This window comes from Pagrus pagrus (genome assembly GCF_965226575.1).
Source record: "Pagrus pagrus genome assembly, chromosome: 21".
Classification (NCBI taxonomy): domain Eukaryota; kingdom Metazoa; phylum Chordata; class Actinopteri; order Spariformes; family Sparidae; genus Pagrus; species Pagrus pagrus.
Window position 1 is genome coordinate 14,720,302 of NC_140208.1, and position 25,587 is coordinate 14,745,888.

At 42.0% G+C, this 25,587-nt stretch overlaps 1 protein-coding gene across 4 annotated transcripts in view; it reads left to right on the forward strand.

Moving 5' to 3' along the window:
• Positions 1–1,052: 1,052 nt before the first annotated feature.
• The window catches only part of LOC311250747 (myosin phosphatase Rho interacting protein), a 52,848-nt gene continuing 28,313 nt past the window's right edge, over positions 1,053–25,587 (forward strand). For 3 of the 4 annotated variants that reach the window (XM_084342744.1, XM_084342743.1, XM_084342745.1), the window contains exons 1-3: positions 1,053–1,922; positions 4,210–4,287; positions 7,191–7,256. In XM_084342744.1, coding sequence (XP_084198870.1) covers positions 1,803–1,922; positions 4,210–4,287; positions 7,191–7,256 — 264 coding nt within the window. In that variant the 5' untranslated portion in view covers positions 1,053–1,802. The remainder of the gene's footprint in view (positions 1,923–4,209; positions 4,288–7,190; positions 7,257–25,587) is intronic. The other variant, XM_084342746.1, reaches the window with a different exon arrangement.

Sequence of the window (25,587 nt, forward strand, 5' to 3'; positions counted from 1 at the left end):
TCTTTTAAAGGTTTTGGAGAATACATTTTAATCAGAAGAGAAAGATCTTGATTGACTGATTTTTTTCTGCCTAAATAAACTAAATAAACAAACTCAGCTTGTTTGCATATTTACCTAATATTTTGAATATTAAAATTCTGAGTTTGTATTTCTTCTCCAAAACTACATAGTGCCCCTTTAAAGTGCAAGAATATGATGTCACTGTGTTTCAAGTCATGTTATGAGTGATACATACAGAACTTTTGAGATATAAGATGACATTGCTGTAGTGGGCTTCTGTTATCCTACTCTCATTTATTTGCACTTTAATGGTAGCTGAGGGGATTATAGGACATGTCTGTGACAGGTCAAATAATCAGTATATCATCTTACTCATTATAGTAGCGATTCAATTCAATTCAAATGGCTTTACTGGCATGACGTAACACTGTACATGTTGTCAAAGCAAGCATTTAGACATGCAGAAGCTAAATACTAATTAGAAAACATACCAAAGCAAATAAACATACTTCAGCAAATGGACATACTACAGTTATCTTCACAAAAGAAGGCCTGAATCAGCTTGTTTATTTTCATTTTAGGTGACAGTTTTTACTGTTAAGCAACCTTCCTTTTCATTTATTTGGTATAAAGGCAGGAATAAGAAATGTTTTGACAAATACTAACCTTTCTTTTCTCCTTTGCTCCCCTGTCCTGTTGCTGTGGATTTTAAAGATTAGCACACCACATAAAACAAACAAATATATCGGCTAAAGAAATAACCTGAATAAATGTAGACCCGCAGTCTATCTTTTCAGCCAGAAATGCAAAAATATTAGCTCAGGCTCATATCAACAACATAACAGTTTCACATAGCAGATAGTTTTTTGCTGTCATGGGCTCTTTAAAGCCCACCTAGCATGAGGGAAAGTATCGGAGATGTTCGAGGCTTTCTATTGGTCGCCAACGAGGGTGTGGGCGTGCCGATGAGTGCGATTGGTCGAGCTCGCTGTCAATCACCACTCCACTCGCTTTCTGAGCACCTCCCCATCTGCCCACCGGACTGGCTGTGCGGGCCAGGCGAGGATTTTCACGAAAACATCCACCGCAGACTGCGCACGGAGGCGAGCGGGACCCGACGCTGTGGATTCAGCGGCGTGACAGCCGAGTCTATGGCGTGTTTAAAGTTGGATAACGGTGTTTGGCCTTGAACGGAGACGGTGAAAGCGTAAAAGAGGTTTAACGGCGATGAGTGCGGTATCACTTGTTAGATAGAAAGACAGACAGAGAGAGGCAGAGAGGGGGCAAAGTGGACTCCCTCCCTCCGTAGAGCTCGTTCCGCCCGATGGAGGATGACGGGACCCTTGCAGTGAGCTCGAGGCCCGGAATGTCACCTGTGCGACGTCAACACCTCGTCGGAGGACGTAATTAAAGAAAAGACCGCGCACACCTGTCCGCCCTCTCGACGACTCTTCTGACAACTTCTCAGCGAGCTTTGTGTGGCAAAACAAAAACAAAAAAAGTTAGCAGGTCAACGTTAGCTGCGTGAGGCGACCCCTCGCGCAAGATGACTATCATAGACACCACTTAACGAGAGGTTATTCACCGCCTCAGGTGAGTCCAGGGGACAGGACAGGTGAACAAACGCGCTGTCGCCTTCTTGATGGACTTCTTTCTTCTCGCGGGTTTGTGCTAGAAAAGTTGTCCTGTTGTGTTTCGCCAGCAGCAGGTCGACTCCAGCTCATTTGGTCTGAGAGAAACGAGCACTCCTTGGACATTTTTTTTTTTTCCTCATCAAGTGTCACCTATTCCCTCCAGCAGCCATGTCATTCAAAGACAACCCCTGTCGGAAGTTTCAAGCCAACATCTTCAACAAAAGCAAATGCCAGAACTGCTTCAAGCCCAGAGAATCTCATCTGCTGAACGACGAAGACTTAAATCAGGTAAACAAATGCTTTTTTGGAGACATTTTATATTTCATGAAAGTGAAATTGAAAGCTGGCTTTAACTTTGATGTTCACATTTCAAACGGGTTTGACATGTGTCAATAGAGCATGAAGTGCAATGGTTGGGTTAATTGGACACAGTTATTTTCTCGCCTGAGGGCCCATATTGACCTTAATTCATGCAGATACAGGCCTCCACCCGGCTCCATGCCTTCCAGCACAGTAGCCAGCTACCAACTGCCTTTGTTGAATCATTTAGGTTACAGTTATCTCTTCAAAATCCTTTTAAAAACTTGCTGTAATATCTCATCCTTTTAGCATTTTGCCTTATTATTTGCCTCATTGATGCCCAAATTAGCATAAAAGTTGACTCCTAAGGCACTGAGGGTGTGTAAACCACAAATAAAGATACTCCACTAACAGTCAGTGCTGGGCTGTGTTGTTGATATTGGCCTGGATGGTGGCTCCAGGTCACACTGAGCTCTGTTGTGATCATTCCTCTTGGTAAGCTGTTTAATGGGATAGGTTAAGTTAAGTCACTTGTACCCAGGTAGGCATCATCTATGAGTAACTGCGTGTCTTCGTCATGGCTGCGTGAGGACTAACATTTGGCTAGCACCCTGCACATTTTCCTCCTCCATGATTAATAGCTTCTGTGTTGGAATGGAAACAGTCTTGAGGTTATTTCTCAGTGGAATTTCTCTCACACTGGCTATCAAACTTTTCCTTTTATGACTAAAAGGTTATCATCTGGTGTCAGAGGCTGAACACCCTGAACAGGATGGCCATGTTGTTCAACGTGTCTTGAAGTCCTGTGAGTCCAATTCTGTGAATATTTACTTCCAGAACTTTTTTTCATCCCTTTAGCCGACCCACCGACTCACCACTCGGAGGCCCACGCAATCATTGCAGTATCACTTAGTCACTTATGATGGGTTGGGGGCATGGACACACACAGATACACTCAAATGACTTCGCTTAACCACTGGAGGGTAAAAAATGACCTAGATTCATTTCGTCTATTCCTCTCTCCCAGGAGGACTTGCCATCCGGGCTGCTGTCAGGTCATGTGAGGAGCGATGGGACATTTTTCTAAACTGTGCACAGTCTCGATGTTCCTCCTTAGGCTTTAGACTCCTTTTTCCACATGCAAGGAGGAGGCTAGTGTCTCAGCATTAGTGTGATTCCCACTCAACCACTCTTTTCCGCAGTCCCATTATCAAATAACTCATCTGCAAGGTGCTTTTCCTGTGTGCGGTCGCCTCTCAGGTTGCCTTTCAGAAATTGGATGTTTCTCGTGCAAGTCTGCACAAACTCTTGACTGTCCAAGGTTACATTTACAGGCTTATGTCTGAAAATTCCTGTTGTGTTATTTTGTTCACAGAGTCACTCAGCCGAGAAATGTGCTGCACCTCCTGTAATCAAAGTGAAAGAGGATTTTATGCTGGATTATACTCGGCTTTACATGGGATGAAGTTATGACTGTAATCAAAACCACTGATAGAGGGACATAGAGGTGCCAGGCGGCTGTAAATGTCAGAGCTTTTCCAACTTGATTTGCAGACCACTGTTCCATAGTCTTGGGAGTGCAGCTGAATTACGTAAGGTGCTTAATTTGTTAAGCTCTTTAGGTGTAGGTGAGATTTGAGTGTAAATAGATTCAGTCAAATTTGCGCTCCTGTGAACACAACCCTGCAGTGGTTATGCAGGACTTCTTTGGCTCAGCAAACAAATGCTGACTACTAGTATGGCTGCAGTTCAAATTTGAACCAGAACTATTTAAGAAAGACTGCCAGGCCAACTTGCATTTCTCAAGTTTGAATTGCAAATCTGTGTAGCCACAGAAGCTCTCAGGCTCTGTGCGCTCTCCTGTTTCTCATCCACTGTTTTTCTTGCTAACTTCTGCCTCTCGCTGCCCCCTCCACCCACCAGTCCACCCACTTAGAGGATCAGAGGGAAAATCATGTGTGTTAGCCTTTCCTTTTTTTTTTTTTTCCGGGACAGCATGGTGCTCTGGGACACGGCCAGCTGGAGAATGTAGCCCGCAGTCAACTCAAGGCAGCTAGTGACTAATACACACTTTTCTGGTGTTAATCTAATGTGTGTGTGTCAGTGCCACATACTGTCTGATATCGGGCCACCATTTGTAGCCTAAACTAGGGACTAGCCTCCAGTTATATCTGCAGCGGATTAAAATGTGCATAATTGAGCTGCTGATCGATAAATTAGTCTGCCTGTTGCAGTGTTTACTTTCAACGCTTTAATTGTGTTTTATCTTCACCAGGCAAAACCTATATATGGAGGATGGTTGCTGCTGGCACCAGAGGGAACGAATTTTGACAATCCCCTGCACAGATCCCGGGTAAGTGGCTCCTTTGCTGGATATGATTATGTTCCGAATGGGATAATGGGTTTTTAACTTCCTTTTAATGGAGGAACTTGTGTTGGAGCTTCATGAAAACAAAATCATAACCTCTTGACCATTTCGCAGTATGTCTCAGGTAGAATGACGTTATTTTAAGTGTAAGCATATAGACATTTAAGTTTAAGTTGTATAAATATCCAAGGAGTATTAGAGGCAGGATACAGAAACCAATATAATCACTCCTGCAATATTGTTTTGTAGAAAAAATGTACCCAATCAAGCTAATACATGGCCCTGCAAATTTGGATGTATTTTAATAAGCTGTCTGTGTTTTTATTGTTCATCAAATTGCTCTGAAAGTGATCCCAAAGGTATTCAGTGTTTCCCACAGAATGGCTGTGTAGTAGTAGACGAGAGGGGCAAAGTGTGGGCTGATTGTCACCTAGTTAATCAATCGTAGATGGTGTCAGTCTCTCAAGCCTGTCAAATGCTTAAATGGGTCGACAAATATTGTTGGCCGACCCGCCCAAGTAAACTGTATGTGTTGGAAACATTGTTATTGTTCGCCTAGGGAATTTTAGTTTTAGTTGTGGTGTGGACTCTGCCATTCTCTTGAGTTAGAACTATTTTTAAAAAGATGTGTTTGTAATTATTGTTAGTTATTGTTCTCGGTGTGGGCGTCAGTTAAAAATTTGTAGAGTTGTAACAGTAATTAACCTTGTTGGCGTCTCAAAGTATGCCGTGTTGGGAACTGAGGGAACTGGGCCTGAAAAGTCCACGAAAAGTAGATGTTTAAGAAGGTGCTGGAGCACTGTTGAAAAAAGGAAATTGGCTTACATAGCCCTTCCTTTGATTTTATTATCCATTCTGGCACTCATTTGACATCTGACAAACAGGAGGTCTGGTTGTTGTGGCTCCGGCCGCTGTGTCATGGATTCAGCAGCTTCCTGTGGGAGGCTTGGCCCTCTATCAGAAGAAGCCTCTTTCTTAGGCAATAATGAGCCTAATATTGACTTTTATTTCACAAATCGTGCTCCCCTAAGCATCATGTAACGGGAGCCCCGCTCTGTTGCACAGCTTCCTTTATCAGCTCCCACATTATACTGTGGTGGTGCATCCCAAGAAGGAGTCTAGAGAATGTGGGGGAGGAGAAGGAAAAGTCCCAGTTCTCACAGCCACACTGATGGCTTCCATATGGGGTTTTTGGGGAAAAGCACCTCTGGATCCTTCAACTCAAACTACTGTCAACAGTCTGCTGCTGCTTTAACATAATCACTGATGTGCTCTGCCTATTCTTGCAATCTTTTTTTTCACTGTAGGGGTATAATTGGTGGCCTGTACGTAGTGCTGAGGTGAGCAGGTTGGTCAGGTTTTGACTGACCAACAAGCAAATAACAGAGAAGAAGAGCTGACACATTGGATGAGTCCTGTTTTAGGACCACTTTAGTCTGACAGGTTGCGGTTGGTTGTTCTACTCTATCCATCAAAAATACTGCAGAATTGATCTTTAGAAGCCCCTCTATCACCTTTTAATGGATATGGCTGTATTGTCCTTCTTAGCATAACCTGTGAGGCCTATCAGTGCCTCTATTGAGACCTTCAGATGGCTTTTAGGTCACAAAGCACTTCTCAATATTTCATGGATTGGGCTCAGTTGGAATCTGAGCCCAGGATATTTAACACTGAGACAAAACGGTGCATTAAGATAAGGGGAGGCAGTGGAGAGGATATCAAGCCAATAGAGAAATTGAGGATGAAGGATGGAAGGAGATAAATGGAGTCTGGTAACATATCATTATGACAAATATTGGCAGAAATGCCTTTCTAACCAAGAGATAAAATGGAATAAATTCTATTTGACCTTGTAGTTTCAGAAATATGATAGGCTTTATCTTTCTCAGTATGCTGGGGTCCACTGTATGGATTTGGTCAGCTGATACTGATAATTACCAGCTTCTCCTGGCCAATACTGATAAGATAACCGATAATTTCACATTTTTGTATATTATAAAGAAATTCTGAGTCCTTCCCTGTAGTTTTACACCTGAGGGCAAGACATGCTGTATCTCACAAGCATAGTAAGCAATGATAGATGATTTAATATTCCTTAGCCCTAATTAGATTTGTTGTGTTAGAAGTAGACTTTTCCCCTCCTCTTGAAACCCTTGCAGAACATGTATTGTAAATTGCCCTTGTGTTGTCTTTCTCCGAAACTGAAAACAACGGCAACAACTCCTTCTTTTGCTACTTCTCCTTCTTCTCCTTCTCCTCATTATTCTTCTCCTTCGTCGTCTTCATGTTCTCTATATATATTGGCAGATGGCAAACCGACTTCAGTCAACGAAAGCAGTTTTACTTCATATTATTGGCTCTATATATCTGCGCAGACGTGGGCATTGGTAATGTTACCATAAATGTAATATTGTGTACTCCTCTGAAAGCCAAGACATAATAAAAGGGGGTTTCCTGTTCTGTTGTCTCATACAAAACTGAAAACTTTTCCACTGAAGCATGACAAAAAATGTATTCCAACTAACTAACTGTGCCAAGAACTGTGTTGGCACTGCATGACAATTGTTGCTCAGAGACTTGCTCGTCCTTTTGTATTTACTGTTTGTCCTGTATGTGTGTGCATCAGTGGTATGGCCACGTCTTAGCCTATAGGCTGATGTGTATAGTATATAAGAATCAATATTTTAATTGGGACATTTATAGATTTTTTTTAACAGGTTCAATGAAGAATCTCTAGCTTTATGAACTAAATATCTGTCCATACATAAACTGTCATGGCTAAAATGAGCTAATTACTCCATAAATAACAGCTTTCAAACCCTGTGCTAAATGTTTGCTTCATCTATTATAAAGTTCTAATGCTGAATTTCTCTTTTATTTTAATACAGAAATGGCAAAGGAGGTTCTTCATCCTTTACGAGCATGGCTTACTTCGCTATGCCCTGGACGAAATGGTGAGTGAAAGCTTTGCTGTCTATTGATTTCCTGTATAATACATCCCATGACAGTCATTGTTTTGTTAAGTACTTTTGACTTGACTAAACATTGGACGTGTTTTGATAGTTTAGGTTGACTTGTAGTTCACTCTAGTATTTTTGGTAGCATTTTGGTTTGTCTGAAGAATAGATGGAGGCTGTGATGGGTTCATCGCCTCAGTGTTAACACCAGTTCTCTCTTACTTACAACAAAGTATTTTGTTTGTGTTAGTGTTAAACACTAAGCTAACCAGCACGGTGGTGACTAAAGGGATGAAGTGACACCGCATGGTGTTGATCCTAGAAGTCATGTGCTTAGCTGTGTGTTTGTTTTAGTGGCTAACGCACTTATTATGCAAGAGCCCCGTGGTTACTTCCTGTTCTGAGAGTAAAACTGGAAAAACAACCTAACACCAGGAAGATGAATGGCTTTTGTGATCTTAATTGGTGCCAATAGTTGAATACTCATAAACCTATTAATTAGACGGTCTCTTTCATGTTTTTGTAGCTCACTCCTTAAAATACTAGGCTATATCGTTCGTCGTTCTGTTATACTGCAGGACAAGGCCGTGCTGAATATTGATTGACCCAAAGCAGTGCTCGACAGTTTTTCTAAACGTGGGATGCGCTTTGAAATGAGGTGAAAGCAGAAGTAGTTGAAACAGCACTTGCTTTGTTGCTTTTGACCCTTTCATACTGTATGTGGCATTCTCTGGCAGAAGAGAGGGATGCTGAGAGGTTTTATGTAATAGAAGCAGCAGGACCTCTGATGCTGTGTAGCTTTGTTTTCTTTGCTGTGCCCTTTGGGGTCATTTCATTCCCCCTATAGAAATGTGTTACATAGCAAGGCAGAGAGGGTATTTTTCTTCTTAAACTAAGAATTTTATCATGCAAAACATGTCAAAAAATACTGTACAAGCCTTGGAAGGACGAGTGATGTGTTTACTGGAAGAGACAATGGAAAGAGGCGGATGTCGTCCATCCATTCATCGGTCTCTCTGGATGTCACTCTTCATCTTTTCATCTCCTCTCTGAATGAAGGATCAAAAGGAGAGAGGGGGTAGCAAGGGTCTGGAGCTGGAAATATCAAGTGACACTAAATATAGAACCTACTTCACACCGAGTGCATTAGAATAATTGTTTTGTGTTGAATAAGCAGCTGTACAAACTTGGCTAACTGGTATACATGTCTGGCACTCATTTTTGTGGACAAAGATGTCAGGTTAGAAGCTGTGAGTGGCAGTATATGATTTTATAAATTTACAGGGTTTTTTTTTTTTGGACAGTATAGGTAACATATTAAATATATTTAGTGTAGAAACATTGTGAAGCTTCTATAAATATTAATATCACCAGAGCAGTGAGTGTATGACTGATTTCATATAGAGAGCCAAAGTCACACCCCTTCCAGTCGAAGGGTGTAGTCTGGGACCTTATTTCAGAAAAAACTTTGTATAGTAGTGAATGGAATGAGACAAATCATGTTTTGATCCCACTTGAATTGCGCCCTGAAGTGCATTACGTTGTCAATTAAAGATAATTTTTCAACTGGAGAAAGTCTCAGTTTGTAATAAAACTAGTAAAAATGGCATTGGTGGCCATGTCTGTGTTGGTGATGTGTTGAGTGAATCTTTTTAATTCACAAACATCATATGCGTAGTTCATGGCACAGCTCAAACGGGAGTCAAAATGTATTTGTCTCTTCCCATTAACTACTGTACAATCTTTTTCCAAAATAAGGCAGGGGCAGGGGCGTGACTTTGGCAATCTATTCATTCTATTCAATCAAAGCCAAGTGGTTGGTTTAATTTAATTTAAGCAGCTTTGAAATTATTACAACATTTGTGCAGTGATGACAAAATTATAATCTAAACTTTATTGCACTATTGATGTGTTGTCAGTTAATCACCCATACTGCTTGATATTGTTTTGAAATGTGATACCTATCTGCATTGTATGCATACCACATGCAGTTAAAATGTTCAGTGCAAAATGTTTCAGATGGCCACAATCAACATTAAATACAAGAAAGACACTGACATTAAGATCAATTTGAATGCTGTATTGTGAATGACATCAGGTCAAAACTAAAGACTGCCAGCTTTCGCCAGTATATCATTGCTCCAGACCACATCAGAGCCCCCATCTGAGAGCACTGGCTGGGGTTGTAGATGAGGAGGTGCCCCTCTGTTTTCCTCTCGCCCTAGTTTTATGGCTCTTGTGTCTTTGGCTCTAACTAAACCCAGATGGGCTGCGGTCCCAATCTTCAGGATGTGGCACGGCTCTGGGGGAAAGGAATGGTTTAGTAAAGGCTTGGGAGAGCCATCGATTTGGGGTTGCCCACCTACGGTGAACACCCAACACTGCACACCACCACCATCATTTTATGCTAAGAGCGGCGGTGGCTTTGAAGAGCCATTATGTGTAAGAGACAAGTGATAAAAAGAAGAAAATGTAGCTGCAGGAATAGCAAGATAAAGAGAAAATGTGTTCTGACTGGAAGGATGGAGAGGATGAATAGCTGAAAATGTTGGCCTGCATAGAAAATGTGCTGCCATGCAAGGCTAATGTGTGAGTGCTGTTTTCGTGGATAGTTCTTGGCATAGGTCTCCAAAGAAGGGACTTGAAATGTGTTGTGTCTAAGCTAGTTCACTGCATTCTAGCACTTAACATTTTATTGGCTGTAAACATGGAAATAAGATAAATTTTCTCACAAAGTCCTCTGTCAATTCGGTCTCCAGTACAAGCTAGATTTTCCCAGAGCAGCCCAACGCAGTTATTTCAGTGGAGCGTTACCAAGGCAACATGTTTTGTCCCATTGTCCATGGTATGTGAAACATGGGACAGTTATTCTCTGTTTTGTGGAGAGCTCTTGCTGTCTCTGTCCTGACTGTATGGACACCGGACAGAACACTCTGGAAGCAAAGCACGAGTGTGTGGGCTGAAGCTGTCTCTAGGCTCAGTCATATGGTGAGCAAGCCTTTCTACAGTAGCTGTAGAAAAAACACCAGACACAGCATTGAAACAAATGTGCAAGGCTGGATTGGACGGAGTTGTAGTTTCTGCTGAGCTGCACATGTTTCTGTGTGTGTGAGTGAATGCACCTGGGACCGAGGGTGCTTGACTGCTGAGGCTATGTCAGGAACAGGTGTTGCAAAGTTCAAGAAACCTTAGATTTAAACTGACCTGAGCTTGAGCCAACACTGTTCAGAGAGGTATTATAATCCGTTGTGGCAAAAGAAGCTAAATGAACAACATGATCAGTGGCTACTCATACACAACAGCATGATTAAGTTGTTTAAGTGATGTGAGAAACACACATACACACAAAAAAGTCCATTAACACCTTGTGGTGAGGGCAGGTATGTGGGTGTAAAGGACTCTCCAGCGGCACAAAGCCACTTTAATGACGTCAGTGCGAGTTAAAATGATCAGCACCCACGCTATAATAACTGCTTCGCTATACGGTCCTAAATACCACACACAGCACCTAGCTTCTGTTGACCTTGCTTTGAACTGTTTGTAACCTATTCTTACTGACACACATACACACACACACACACACACGCAGACACACACCCCTCATCATATGATCTAGATCTTTTTTCTTTGCAGTGTCTCAATCTCTGATGTGGTCTCTGAGCTCACACTGACTCACAGCCTGAATTTTGTTTTACATCCTTGGATTAAGGAGGCTTTTTATTGAAACTCTTTAATTGCTGTTGATGGAGGATTGTGTGCAATATTACCTCACTTTATTTGGAAGACACTGCAGAAAAAAGATGGGACACTTTGTCTTCTCATGCTTGTATGTTAATGTTTTTTAGTGCAAACTGAACAAGCACAGTGTACCTGTAAATAAAATGAGGCAGCCTCTTAGGTTGCATTACACAGAAGGCCCATTCAGAGACACTTGAATTGCATTTGCTTTTAGACTGTCTTGCCTGCAGTCGACTGTCTGTATCACAGCCATATCCCCTGTTATTCAAAGTAGAACATGATGTTCTCATGACGTTTTAGTTGTTGAAGTCATTCTCATTTCATCTTAGCTCAATTAATTTCTTGCGTGTTTACTGGAATTCAAATAGTGGACTCCTGCCCCATAGCAGTGTCCAAGAAGTGAGAGCGTTTTGACAAACTTCCTTCCATTTCCCACACATTTGTGCATTCTTGTAACTTGAGGCACACCATTCGACTGCTTCTCTCCTGAATCTTCCAGACAGGACCATACACAACCTCAGCCCAAGTGTTTGCCCTCAGACTCATGAGACCTTTTGACATGCTGAAACATGCATTAACCCTCTTCCTTTTCTAACCCTGTGAAACATGAAATTGCAGGCTATTTTTAACAATTTTTGAGTAGCTTTTGTCTCGTGTTGGTTTGGGAATGAGGAGAGCTTTCTAGGGGATGGATGAGTGGGCAGGGCCTCTGAGTTGTGTTGTTGCCTCCGGGCACTCTGTGCAAGGAGTAAGTGGAGGCTGACCACCCCACCCCATCAAATTAAGGATACTTATAGTGGGAGCTCCAGTCTTCCACTCACAGCAAGCCATGAGAAACGGAGGGGAAGTAAAGACTGCCTGGAGTAGACAAGTTTGTGTTACAGTATGAGATGGAGAGACGGAAAGGTGAAAGAATCAGAGATGGGCAGATTTGGGAAAGACACGGATGACTTAGATGTTGGTTGCAGCTCATATTAAAAAGACTGTACGTCTTCCATTTTGGATCATTGTGGACTGTTTACCAAGTGTGGGACCTGGGTGAGGCGTGTGTTGGTTTTATAGAGATACGGTGCGTGAGAGTCTTCTTTAACCCCTGCCCTTCCTTCCCCATGTTTCCAGTAGGAACTGATCTGCTGGAATGTAAACAGCCATGGATTACAGTGGGGTCACTGTTCCCATTGCACAAAGCCACAAAACCATGGGAACAGCCATTCATACAGCTTGTAATCATCAGGGTCTACAACACTGTAACTGCCACTCAAACTAATGGCAACCCCACATCCTAAAGCTGACGCCCACTGTAGTGTATTTATAAAGAGCATTCCCATGTTTTTGTTTTCATCCACCGAACTGGGGATTTTTTGTGGATTTTTTGTCCCAGTTTGGAATTCCCAATTCCCTGTGCACTGATGACATTGTCACTGCCATGTGTGCTGTTGGCAGGCTGACCGCAATGAACTAAAGTGCAAGGGTGCAATGGGCAGGGTGCTTATCAGCTCCAGTTTTAACAACCAGCCAGTAGAGCCCCTTTCACACATGACCTCCTACCTAGAAATTGTCTGTACATTACCTGGAGGAGCTGTAATGTAATGTGAATGTGAATGTAAATGTCCAAATCATTTGGTTCAGGCACTAAACACCTCGACAGCTGACGCGTACAAAGTCCAGGAATAAACAGGTTATTAACCAATTAAATTGTTAGACCACTGTATAATTCTGCGGCAGATACACCCAAATACATGAAGCATTGCTATCAATGCAAAAACAGTCATCATTACAGATGAGTCCTCCCCCTCCTCCTCCTCCTCCTCCTCCTGTGTGCTCTACCCAAGCACCTAACCAAGCCTAAACAAACCAAGAGGTGAGAACATGTCTGACAGGGACAATCTCCTAATTTGTGCTAAATGTGTGAAAGGGCAACTGACAACGTCTGTATAATCAGGTCCTCACATTGATCTGAGTTCATGTGTGGAGACGGCTTAGGAATCAAAAGTGCAGTGACAAATACTTTACATATGAGGTAATGAGGTCGCATGAAGAAACTGCATGTTGCACCCGATGGCTGGCTACCAGGTTGGCAGTATACACCCTCCCCAGGCTGTCAAACTATTCAACAGCACTGCAGTGCACAGGGAATAAAATGACTGGTAATGCTTTTTAGACAGTTCCCTTGGCTGGTCCTCTGTGCAGTGACGCATTAGGCCACCTCATGAGCACAAGATCCAGTGTGAACATGTCATTTTGTGGGAGCACAGGTCTTAAAAGCACTGTACCACACCCACTGCTTTCCTGTAAAGTTTTATCAGGACTGTAATGTAGAGGTGTCATCAGAAAACATGGTGCCTTATTATTTCTAGCCTTGTAACTTAAGACAGGACTATATTTATTTTTTCTTTCTATACGCTAAAGCAATTTGTCAAGCCCAACTGAGCTCTAGAAAAATCAGACCAAAACACCTTGGTAGTCTGAAGTGATCATACATCCCTACTTCTAAAGGCAGAGGTTCTTATCCACCAGCTCCCAATGATCGCTAATCAAGGGTCTTGCTGTCCTCCAGTGACCCAGTATGCATGTCCACTTTCCAATGAGACTTGAGTTGACCATTAGAAGGAGAGTATGATTAAGCTGACTACACTGGAAGAAGGGCAAGGTTACATTTTCATTTGATAAATGACCAGTCTTCTGGCCTTTTGATCTGACTTCCCAGTGTATTCTTATCTGGGCTCTTTAGTTTTTGCCTTGGCTTTAGTCACCACATTGTCCCGGATGTGGCTAAGATAATAATCTTATCTCGTCCACTTGTTCACTATCTGAATTCTTCAATCTCTTTAGTCAGAAGTACAGTAACCCTGTCTGGCTCAGGGCCAAGTCTTTAAACTTTAAACTCCAAAGCTTGTCCTGAGTGTGAGCCACTATTCTTCATGGAGCTACTTTGGTCACTTTTATTGTCTTTAAACGTGTAATTTAAAGCGTTTTAGTTTCATTGGTGTACAGACACACACAGTGACCTGCCAGGAAACATAATCCCAGCTGATTTGAAACTAAACTTAAGTGGTGTTTTGTGCTTGTCCTAAACTCTCAAGGATCAAATGTGAAGGACAGGGAGACATTTTCATGCTTTCTCACTAAATCCCCCCTCACCCACTCCTATTCACCATTTATTGTGTGTGTGTGTGTTCCATCGCCAAAAGGCTTAATGAGGCTAAAAATAATGGCTGTCAAATTACACTTATTAAATTCAAATTACAGTCAATAAAACAGCATTGTTCTCCAGCGTGCACACTCAGGACACACAGAAGAGACGACTAAGCTGTTCCCATTTGATTGGATGAGCAGAAAGTGCTCCCATTGACACGTATTGACCTGGAAATGCACAGACAAATTGGTGCAAGTCAGACCAAAATCCAAGGCACTTTGGAAAACCTCTCACCTCAATAAATAGGCTTTTGTCTTCTCTTAACATATCAAAAATGAAAACTTTTCACAGTATTAAACCTCTGGTTATAGGGCTCTACTTAGACCTTAAGTAATGTAAGCTGTAAGCAAGTTGGGAGACAGTCCTACTGGTCAACCCTCCGGTCTATTATTATATTAGTGCTCACTCTTGCGTGAGCCTGCGGACAGGAGCTTTTAACACAGGGCACTAGGTCTATCATCACCTTGAGGAAAATAGTACTATTTCTCTCATAGAAAATGTTTTCTCATAAGGTATCAGTTTTCTGCTGATGTGGGGTTCCAGTTAATGGTGAACTTGGACTCTTTTGATTTTTTTCTTGGTAAAAATGATTGCCATGTTGGGTTGAGCAAAAGGCTTGATGGTGGTCCACTGTTGCGCCATGGTTAGTCCTTAAAAGGCTCCTTTTTTTCAGCATGTCTTTTTACCATCCTTCCCTTTGTACCCTCCTTCATTTTCTTGTTCTTTTTAATGATTTCCAGCTATTCATTATTCAGAGAAAGGCCGGCTCCAGGAGGCTTTGGCTAAACCAGTGTCCACTCTCGCTTGCATGGCCCTCACTTTTACTTTCCCATTACTCAGTCCGATTCACTTTCCCTTCCTTTTACCTCCTCGTTTTCTCTTATTCTGCCACTCTGTCGTATCTCTGCCTTTCATTCCAGTTCTCACTGGCCAATAAATCATTTGTGTTGGAGAGAGCAGCCAGCAGTATTGTGTAACTTCTCTCCCCCCAAACCCTCCCTTGTCTATAAAGCCAAACATTGCCTGACAGACTGCTCGCTCAGTTTGTTCTAAACACTAGACCAGGACACTCACAAAAGGTTTCATTTAAAGCATCAGGGTGAGGGGTTGGCCAGCCCTGAGACAGGCACTAATAAAAAAGTGGGGTAGGTGGGTAGGTGTCTGCATGTGTGATGGTGGGGGGTGAAGGGACACTGAGAGACATTTCCAATTTAGTTTGTATAAAGTATGTTGAGGTAATATTTGTCATTTAAATTTGCCTACATGCTTCGTGGTCTTAAGCTTGTGGGGACGGGTGGCAGAGTTGATTAGTTACATCACTGCAGTAAGACGTCTCAGTTGGATGAAGTCCAGCTGTAAGCTGGCCTGAGACTGGGTGTCTAATGGATTGCTGCCTTGTGATGGCCCGCAGTAGTCACAGCTGCAGTTGCACGTCTTTCAGAGTTGCAACAGGTGCAGGTGTATTGGATGGCCTTTAACCTTTCACCTCAGCTTGGCGACCTGCCAATCCAGCCACCTGTTTAAGTCACGGTTCTGCAGCCGAGATATTTTTAGAAAGAAAGAAAGTGCAGCCTTGGAATTGAGTCTGGTGATGCTTCACATGAGGACAATAACAAGGGTAAAACATATATGCCATGGTAGACGTATTTAGATAAAGAATATTTGATATGCAGGTGAAAAAAATCTCCCACTAGAAGCTTTTGCAACCATTTTTGGGCCTTATTTCATCTGTAGGTCTTGCTTGTAAAATCCACATAACCTGCAACTTAAGTATGTTGGCTTGTTGCTAATTGTTGTTGGGTGAGCCACTCGCTCTTTAATAACCCACTCCAGCTTCCTCAGGACCTGGCCCAAAATTCTCATTTCAAGCAGCCATGGACTGGCCTACATCCAGCCTCAGCACCTAATCAGCTTAGTGCTCTCTACTCAGTGCTTTTTCTCGGTTTTAACGAGAAAGCAACAAAAAATGCCCTCTCTACTTAAATAAACTGCAGTCCTTTTGAAATGGTAAATGGTCGTGCAAGGTGCCACCCTGCTCATCAGGAGCGACAGCATATCCTATCAAAAGCGTCCGACGATATTTCTATGCTCGGCTATTCACATACACACAAAATGATAGAACAGCTCAGTATCTTTACCAAGGATACTTCAGCGTGCAGCTGGGGGATATGGGAGTCAAACCACTTAAATCATGAATAAGCACAGAAGTTATGAAAGGAGCAATAAGCTTTTCTAGATATCAGCAGAAGAGTCACAACTTGAAAACCAAGAAAGCCATCTTTCTTGTTTTCATTAACTTCGAGCTCTTCTTGCATACAGCAACGTAATTGTGTTCAGGTAATACTTGCACATCTTTGGCTAGATGATTACCTGAAAAACACTCAAATATATGCGTATCTGAACCAGAGTATAAACTGTAAATCTTCTCAGTTGTATCTGATTGTTTGTATTCTCTGTTTTTCCATTGATATAAATGAACCTCAGTATCTTTTGAGCTCCGACCAAATATTGTATGTAGCTCTGATTATAACTGTCATGTACTTATACGTCTCTGGTTTAACCTGTATTTATGAATTACTTGGTGTTATTTTTATGAAAAGTTCTTGTCTTTGCTGCGTTGTGCTAAGGCAATATCTGATGATTTTGTGAAATGATTAAATGCTCTTTAGAAAAACATTTATCCTAATGAAAGTAAAGAATGTGAAAAGTATTATTTGTGTATTGGCACAGAAACCTGGGTATTACATTGGTACTAGTTTGAATCTTAACCTGTCCACATACAGAAATCTGAAAATGAATTTGGGTTCTTTTACCTGATGAATCGTCTCTAAGCCTCTAAAGTTATCTGCTGTCAGCACTGTTTGGTCAGGTTCACTGTTAAACCCGCAGACCTGGGCGTGTAGGAAGCTGCTCCTCTGCCCTGTGGAAAAATAGCTAGCTCCAAAACTGAGGTATTAGCTGAATTCCCAAAGGAACATTTTCCTATCCCTCCCCCATTTTCCCTTCCCTTCTGCCTGATGGGCTAATTTGCATTGACTTAGCAAAGCTTTGGCAGATTTTCAGTCATTATCAAGAGTTAGTGGAAGCCTGACTGCAGGTCTTGGATAGTTTCTTCATAGTGTAGACTGAGTTGCAGAAAATGTGTTAATGGAGTGAATGATATTTATATACTGCTGGGATTTTGATTAAAATAGTTTGTATTAGGACCCTGTGACTTTACAATTGCCACAGCATATAATGGGTGTCTATTCACCTTGGCCTAATTTCCAAAGTGCTGTGTCAGAGCACACCGTATGGGACGCTGCAGCAATCCAGACACTGCTGTTTTGAAACACACTGTGATCTTGGAGCAACTGCTTTTTTGCAGTGGAGACTAAAAGTTGATCCACGAGCTGCAACTCTAAGATCTTGTGCTCTATGAGTGAGTGGCACTGTATTTGAGAGAACGTTAAGCTAGTTGAAGAACAACACTGGTTAAAAGAAGTGTTGTAAATTTAAAGCCTGTCCAGTGTGCAGGGCATCCAGTGGTAATCATTATTGGAAAAGGAGCAGCTGCAATGAGCTTATTAGTTTTAGTTAGGAGATAAAGCCGCGTTTACAGCAAGCAGACAACTTCAGTTAATAATTAACACATATTATTTTTACATTTCCATTGGTAAAAGTTGTGGACCATCAGAACCACTCTCTTCTGTTCCCTTTTTCCGTCACCATTCTGATAAGGTACCCATAGCACACATATCCGTGACTTAAAGGTAACTCTAGAAAGACTGCAGTCAACAGAATCCTCATCTTTGCACAAGACTACAGACTACACTCCAGCCTGTTATCTTTTGTCCTGAAAATGCCGGCGTGCAACTATGCTTTAGTGTTTTTGGGGGGGTTTTGAAGAAAGAAAGAAAAGTTGAGTGAGAATTATAAAATACCTGGAGGGCTCTCATTCTTAAACATGTTGGGAAAGTTATTCCTATACAACCACAGACTGTTAGTTCTAACCAATGGAGCACTGACATCTATTTTAAAAATCACTTTCAGAACTGACAGAGCAGAAAAAAAACGTACACTAATTCATGTGCCTCTGCTGTTTGCATTTCAAGAAGACATTAGCCTGATATCTGCAGACAGATGGCTAGCTTACGTTAACTTACCCCACTGCAGGGGCAAACTGAACAAAACAGAATCGGCACACTGTTCTGTCGATTCTCTGTTTACAAGAAGCAATGCCTTGTCAACAAACACCTCTTGGAGTTACAACAATCCAGTAAACTGCAGCAGATGCCTATGTAGATTTGCAAAGTAGGATGAGCTTTTTCAGGCGGAAGTAAAACTGCCACAGTTCCTTTTCTCCCATGGACAATGTAACATGATTTACAGTTGAAGCTCTTCTACAACTTTGATCAGCATATATCTCTTCAGTTAAATCAACTGCAATCAGAAAAAAGTAGATATAAGCACAAAAAAATGTGAAGTACAAGTTTATGCTGACTCCAGAGGTTTCAGCAAGAAAATGTTGTGTTATGTGCCGCTAACGGCAGGTGAAAGCAGTTTCTTTCAGTTTCGCTTGAATTAAGCTAATATTGTGCACTGTACTGTCAACAAACTCAACATCAAACTGTTTTGAATTCGTTATGCTCTAATTCACACCTCTGGACAGCTGGGCTGCTGTGGCTCAGTTGGTAGAGTGGTTGTCCAATAGTCAGAAGGTCAATGGTTTGATCCCCAGCCTCTGTAGGCTCCATGTCGGAGTGTCCTTGGGCAAGACTGAACTACACATTTTTTTTCTGGTGGTGGTAGCCTCTGCCAGTGTATAAATGTGTGTGTGAATGGGTGAAGGGGGACTTTAAGTGGTCGGTAAGACTAGAAAAGGGCTAAATAAATGCAGTCAGTTTTTCCTTCTACTGTGACTTGCTGCTTCTCCATGGCAACGGTGGAAAAGTCTAATAGATATTGTGGTATTTTATTCTCCTCCATGCCAAAATAATTTTAAAACTTGGTTTCACAGAAGCAAAACTTAAATTAAAACCAGTAGCCATAACATAAACTTATAGAATAGGAATGGGAGAGTCCATTGTTTCTACATTCAGTAAAGTTTCTGATATTGATTTTAAGGAGAAATTGAAATGTAAATAAACACCAATTTGGGAATAACCAGCAGCCTCTACCAGTTCACAATTCATGCAAGATCCCATTAGTTAGATATATCGCTCAGTCCTGTTTTAGTAATGGCTATACAGTCTGTAAGGAGTGGAAGGTAATAAACTGAACTAATAAGCAGGAGCAAGCAGACATAATGGAGGTATAGTAGAGACAGTAACATGGAAAGAAGCAGCTTTGATGAATATTAAAGGGTGTTGAATGGCAAAGAAAGGAAAAAGTTACAAGTCTGGGAAACCACACACACTCACAATAATTCTCCTTAGACGGTCTGAAGAGCCAAGGAAACATGACACAACTCGATCGCAGCACCTGTTTCTCCAGCCGGCCCATCTACCCTGTCACCACCCAGACAGAGACTGACTGATTTCTCACACTCTGTCTGTCTTGCAGTAATTCATTTATTATTGTTATATACATTACATAAACACAACATTACTTCTAGTACTACAAACTACTAGAAAGCTCATTTATTATCATTTATTCATCGTTTATTTATTCTACCCCGGAGCGGGAAAGATTTGGCTCACGTAGCTTGAGTACGGTTGCATCTGATTGACCGATAGCACAATATGATCTTCCATTTCAAATAAATCCTGCTGTACTAGCAGAGAGAACTACTCTTCATCCTCCAACTCTCCCTCATCTTCCTCCTCCTCTGCATTTGTCGACTGCTGGCCTCCTAACACAGCATTCAGCCACCCACATCCTCTCACCATTCTCTGAAAGACGCAGCACTGCTACCACCCACAGTCCTCTTTGAAATACCTGGTACAGTTATGTGTGAAATGTGTGTTGATTTCATGTTATAATTGCTCATTCTTCTCAGAACATTGTGCTGAGACAGTGCTCTCGCAGTTAACCTTCACTGCAGTACTGTTGCTGCGTAACCAGGCTCAGAGCTGATGCCTTTACTGTAGCATTCATCTGAACGTCTTGAATGCATACCAGTGGAGTGAGGTGTATCTGAGAATGCCTGGATGACTGTACTTGGCCTTGCAACAGAGATGTCAGATATCCACCATATGGCTTTTTATAGAGCTATATGTTTGTCTAAAGTACAGGCAGGGGTTAGGGTTGATATTATAGCTGAGGCAAAGGTAAATATTGTGTGTGATTGCACTGGCTTAACATAGTCTCTATATTGTGATAAAATTAAAGGACTGTGAGGGAACGTGATGATTGTAATCTTGTCTATGACCAATCTGTCAGCTCTGGTTCCTTGCCTGATTGCTATGTATATCTTTTGTTTGTATGATTATTGTGGACTTAAAAAGGAAAGAGAAAAAGACAGTTTGATATTCCTATGTAGCAGGACGAGAGGTGACTCCATCTGTCTGGCACCTGAGGACATTTCCCCGCAGCTGGTTGTTGGCATGCTCACTGGTATCAAAAATGTGTGTTTACCTCTGTTGTCCTAAGTTGCTAAGGAAAGATTTATTGCATAATTGCTGTTATCGGTTATGAGCAGACTGGATGTTGGACCCCGAAGAGACCTGATCTAGGCCGTGTTCGTGAGTCAGGATGAAGCGGTGCCAGTTCATCAGCTTTCCTCTTGGCTTCCACGTCTTTAATGATCAAAGTCAAATGGCTCTGGATGCAGAGTGAAGAACTTGGAAGCAGTATGAGGATCCTGCTGTTACATGTCTGAGGAAGCGTAATGTAACGAGTGAAGCTGTAACTTTTGCATTTGTCACCACCAAAGTTGGCAGACAAACTGGCACCTAATAACAAATACCAGATGTTGCTGATCAACTTACAGGTGTTCGTAACTAACTTGGTCATTGAGCAATATTTTAGGTGTATTCATGCTGTTTGAAAATGGCTGAGAAATTAGGTGTTTATATGTAATGAAAACCAAAGATGTTGCAATATGTGACTCAAGCACATAGTTAAATGCCAGTTCATTCCCTCATGCTCCTCTGACTTGGGTTTAACGGCTCTCTTGCTTTCCATGACCAGAACTGAGTCCGTCAAACCCAAAAATGTTGATGGCAGAGGAAGAGAATTTGCTTCACAACCAAAAATGAAAGTTAGACAATCAGCCAGCTGCCAAAAGAAGCAAATATTTCTCTGGCTGTGTCATAAGGGAGAATGGGATGTTTTGCTAAGCTGTGGAATGGCCAAGAGAGAGGGAAGCCAAGGGTGCAAAGGCATGCATGCGTGCGTGGAGCTAACTAATTACCATTTTCTCTAAACAGAGCGTTTCTAATGAACACTTTTGTAATGCTACATAACATCTGGACTGAGATCACAAGACATATGAATATTATATGTAAAGGAGAGGATTTTGCATGTTGATGCAATGTTGAACTTGAAAAGAAGCTTTGATTTGAAAGCATTTCGGCCACAATGTTTGAGAGTTTTTTTTTTGTTTCAGTTGTATTTCTTGTTTCTTCCCTGATTGGGTAAACTGGGAATAGTGCCTCCATTGTCTCCTCTTGCACAGCATAATATAGTGATAGAAATAATACTTCATGGAACTGTCTTGTAGCTTTAAAACTACCGTTTTGTTTGTTTGTTGTTGTTTGTTAAAAAGACATAACTGTATAAAATGCTAAAACAAGTCAAATATACTTGGACAACCTGCCCAAGTAAAGTCTCTTCTGTGCAGGAAACATTGTTAAAGAATTGACCAACTAGGAATGTCAGTGGTTTTGGTTTACCACTGAGAATATTTTTGCCTTGTCAATTTCTATACACATGCACACACACACAGACGCACACACAAACACTCCATTAATGGCTTTGCTATTAAACCATCAGAGATTTAAAAGATAAAATAACAAAAATTGTGTGCGCTAAGTGAAGCTCAGTGTGGGAACATTTCTTCAAGAAATTAATTAAGCGAAATGTAAATTGTGTGATGCTACTCGTCAGTTTAGCACTAATACTAGCACTATGCTGCACCTAATTACCAGCTGCTATGTCTGAGGATGGCTCGTAGCCCAAGATTATGGCTGCAAGGAGGGGGTGAGAAAGTGTGACACGTGCCGGTCTGAGGCCATCCGCCAAAAATATTTAGACCAGAATGGTATATCAGTGTGGTGAAGGATTCAAGTACGTCATGTCATCAAGAGCTACTACTAAACATATTGAAAAGCAATTTCAGGAGAAAGGAGGATAAGCTAAAAGACAAGTTAGCCTGGGCAGACCACCGATTTGCTCTCACGAACGAAAGCTGCATCACATCCACTTCATCAGTGCTGCCTGGGAGATGCACTTCAGTGTGCTTCTTAGTCAGTCTGTCCATCTGGCACACGAGTCAACCTTGCTGAGAAGCTCATTTAGGTAAAAGTGTGCTAGGATAAAAGGAAAGCACCTCTTGTTCTTGTACACATCATTTTGTGCTTTTTCTTAAAAATTAACCAGTTGGTTACTGGTTAATGGGTGTCATGCTGTCATAAGCAGAATTAACCAAAACTGTCAGCCCTAGGTAAAACCAAATGATAAAAATGTTAAATATAATAATAAATGTTTTATAATTACTCAATTAAATACTCATATATACTTGATGCAATAGGTGCCAATATTTCAATTTTGGCAGTATAACACACTATTACAGTTATGATTGTATGACAGCTAAAATGACACATCTGGCTACTGCTTCATAATCTTTTCAAATATATATGCCAATGAATATTGTTGCTGATACCATGATGCAGTCTGTGATCACCGTGATACAGACATCACAGGCTGACCTAGAGAAACCAAATCTTTATCTGATTTGTCCTTGTCTCCCCTTGAGACTCTGCTCAATGACTCCCATCGAGACAGCATTCATATTATTGTCTGAACAACTTGCGAGACTAGAATAAGTTTATGCTGTCTTCATAATTTCCATGCTCCGATCACAAAAGGACACTTGTTTGGGCCTCTTGTCTCTCAGTCATTTCCTTGTTGAGGGTTAAGGGGAGGAGTGGCTCTGTGGACTGTGGCGGCTGACAATCCCACATTGTGTGAACCGGTGCTGCTTCACAAAGGGCTCATTGTAGAGAGCGGTGGCCCAGGGAGAGGGGACTGGGTCTAGGCTAGGTGACAGAGAGGTGTGGGTTCGAGGGGCCTGGGTCTGGGGGCTAGAGCCGCGATGGCTGTCCCAAAGCGGGGACGTGTACTGGCGCTCAGCTGACACAGTGCTGCCGGTGCAGGGAGGGCGCACACGTGTGAGGAGTGAATGGATTGCCACACAGCTCCGGTGCAAAACGTATACTGTACTCCAACATGAGCGCCACCTACTTCATATAAGCACTCAGATCTCTCTCTGAGGTGAGCAGCTTTATGAAAATAGGTTTTTAATCAGAGCTGTTGTCAGTCTGATTTATTTTCCGTGTCTGAGAGAATCCGATGCTGTGATTATAAAACTGGGGGGGCTTAAGCTGCTTGTACAACTGTTCCCAGAATTTGAAATATTTTGCTGTTTATCCTCCTCTGACTCCAGCTCAAGGACAAGCCCACATGTGTGCCGTACTCTAGATTTGTTTACTCAGACAGATGGCCTAGCAGTCCAAAGTCATAGTCCACAACCCCCCCCCCCGCCCCCTCTTTTTTCCCAGCTTCACTGCTGTTCTCCTTGACCACCAGCTTGAGACTTAATCTCTCTTTTCTCACCCCATACTGTTCCCACTCTCAGTCCCCAAACTTCTTCTTTCCATGTCTGAGAGTGACAGGGCTCTCAGGTCAAGCTGACGCCAGTCTCTCTGTCCAGTCTGAAGCAGGTCTAGGCCCTCGCCCAGCTGTCCCGAGGTCTGTTTGTCCGTCTGTCTGTCAAGCCCGGCTGTTGCCCCGGCCTCTCACCTCGGTGTCAAGAGCCCTTCGGTTGTGGAGCATTTTAAGGCCTAAGACATAAGAAGTTGAACCAAAAAATAATGCCCGACTGAGTCACTGCTTCTGTGGCACTCTTGTTTTACCTTGGCCTCAGATTCTTCTCTCTCTTGGCCTACTAAGACCATCCTTCAGTTCTCTTCGTTTAAATCTGCTGTGCCAAATTTGACTCTACTATGCGTTACCATGTTGACAGCTGTGAAAGAGTCGAGAATGAAAGTGACATAAAAAGTGACGAAGTAAACGGGGCCTCTCATCTGCCGTCAGGGTGGGATTACCACAAACTGTTGACTATTGACTTCTGTGTCCACATTAGAGAAGCCATCCATAGGCTTCAATTCATCTGTTGCTGACAGGCTATGGTTATGCTTCACAAATTGGGTCCTTGAGTTAGATTTATTCGGTCACGAGCTCACGTGAATGTGATACCTTTTAATTTGGTTTCCAGTGCCATTTCCTAATATATTCCTAGATTTGCTGAAGGCTGTAATTTATCATCTGTGGCTACCTGGTATTTAAAGCGTGGAACCACTGTGGTATTTCGGTGTCTATAATTCTGTCTGTGTCTTTAGTGCAGTGAAAGTAGGGCCCAGAAGCTACCCATACCCAGTGTGCTTACTTATGCAGTACTATGCAGTATTTACTGCATTGAACAAATATAAATCCCTCAGTCAACATAAGCTTATCAAGGCTTTTCCCATTGTTGGGGGAAGTCAACTGGAGGTCAGACTTAGCAAAAGTCAGTTTTCTGAATTGGTAATATTTGTGGTACTGGACTTCTTGAAAGTACTGTCAAGCAAGGGTTTTATTGACCAATGCAAACTAGTTCTAGCACAACACGTTCACTTAGAGCGATGCAGTTCAATGGACTATAAATAGATTATCTTATCTGTTCCAAGTTGAGCTTACATGTCTCCATTCATTGCAAATGAGCCGTGCCCGCATACAAAGCCACTGTGTGCTAACATAAACCTGCATGTGAAACCTCAAGTCATTGAACACATAGTAGTATTATTGTGGGCACGTTATTTATGGCTGACACATGGCGTCCATGTCAGTGTGTGGAGTTGCGTTTACACCTCACAGCTAGGCATCAGACACAGCTAGACAGATTAAACTCACAACCGCTCAGTGAACCCATGAACTTGCACTGTTAATAAATGGAGCAGACCATTTCACAGGTGAGCCTTTCAGGCGCTTTCGAGTGATACAATATACAACGTGGCTGTTAAACAGTCTAGTTCATTTGATGAATAACACAAAAATTAGTATGATTTAATGTCTTTTTGTATGCTCGTGATTGTAGATTCCACCCTATTCTTTGACAGCTTAAAGTGCGTCATTATTACTGTGTTGATTATGGATTTTAGCCTGAATAGAGGGCCGACTATTAAGCCAATACATTGATGTCATGCTGAGTCC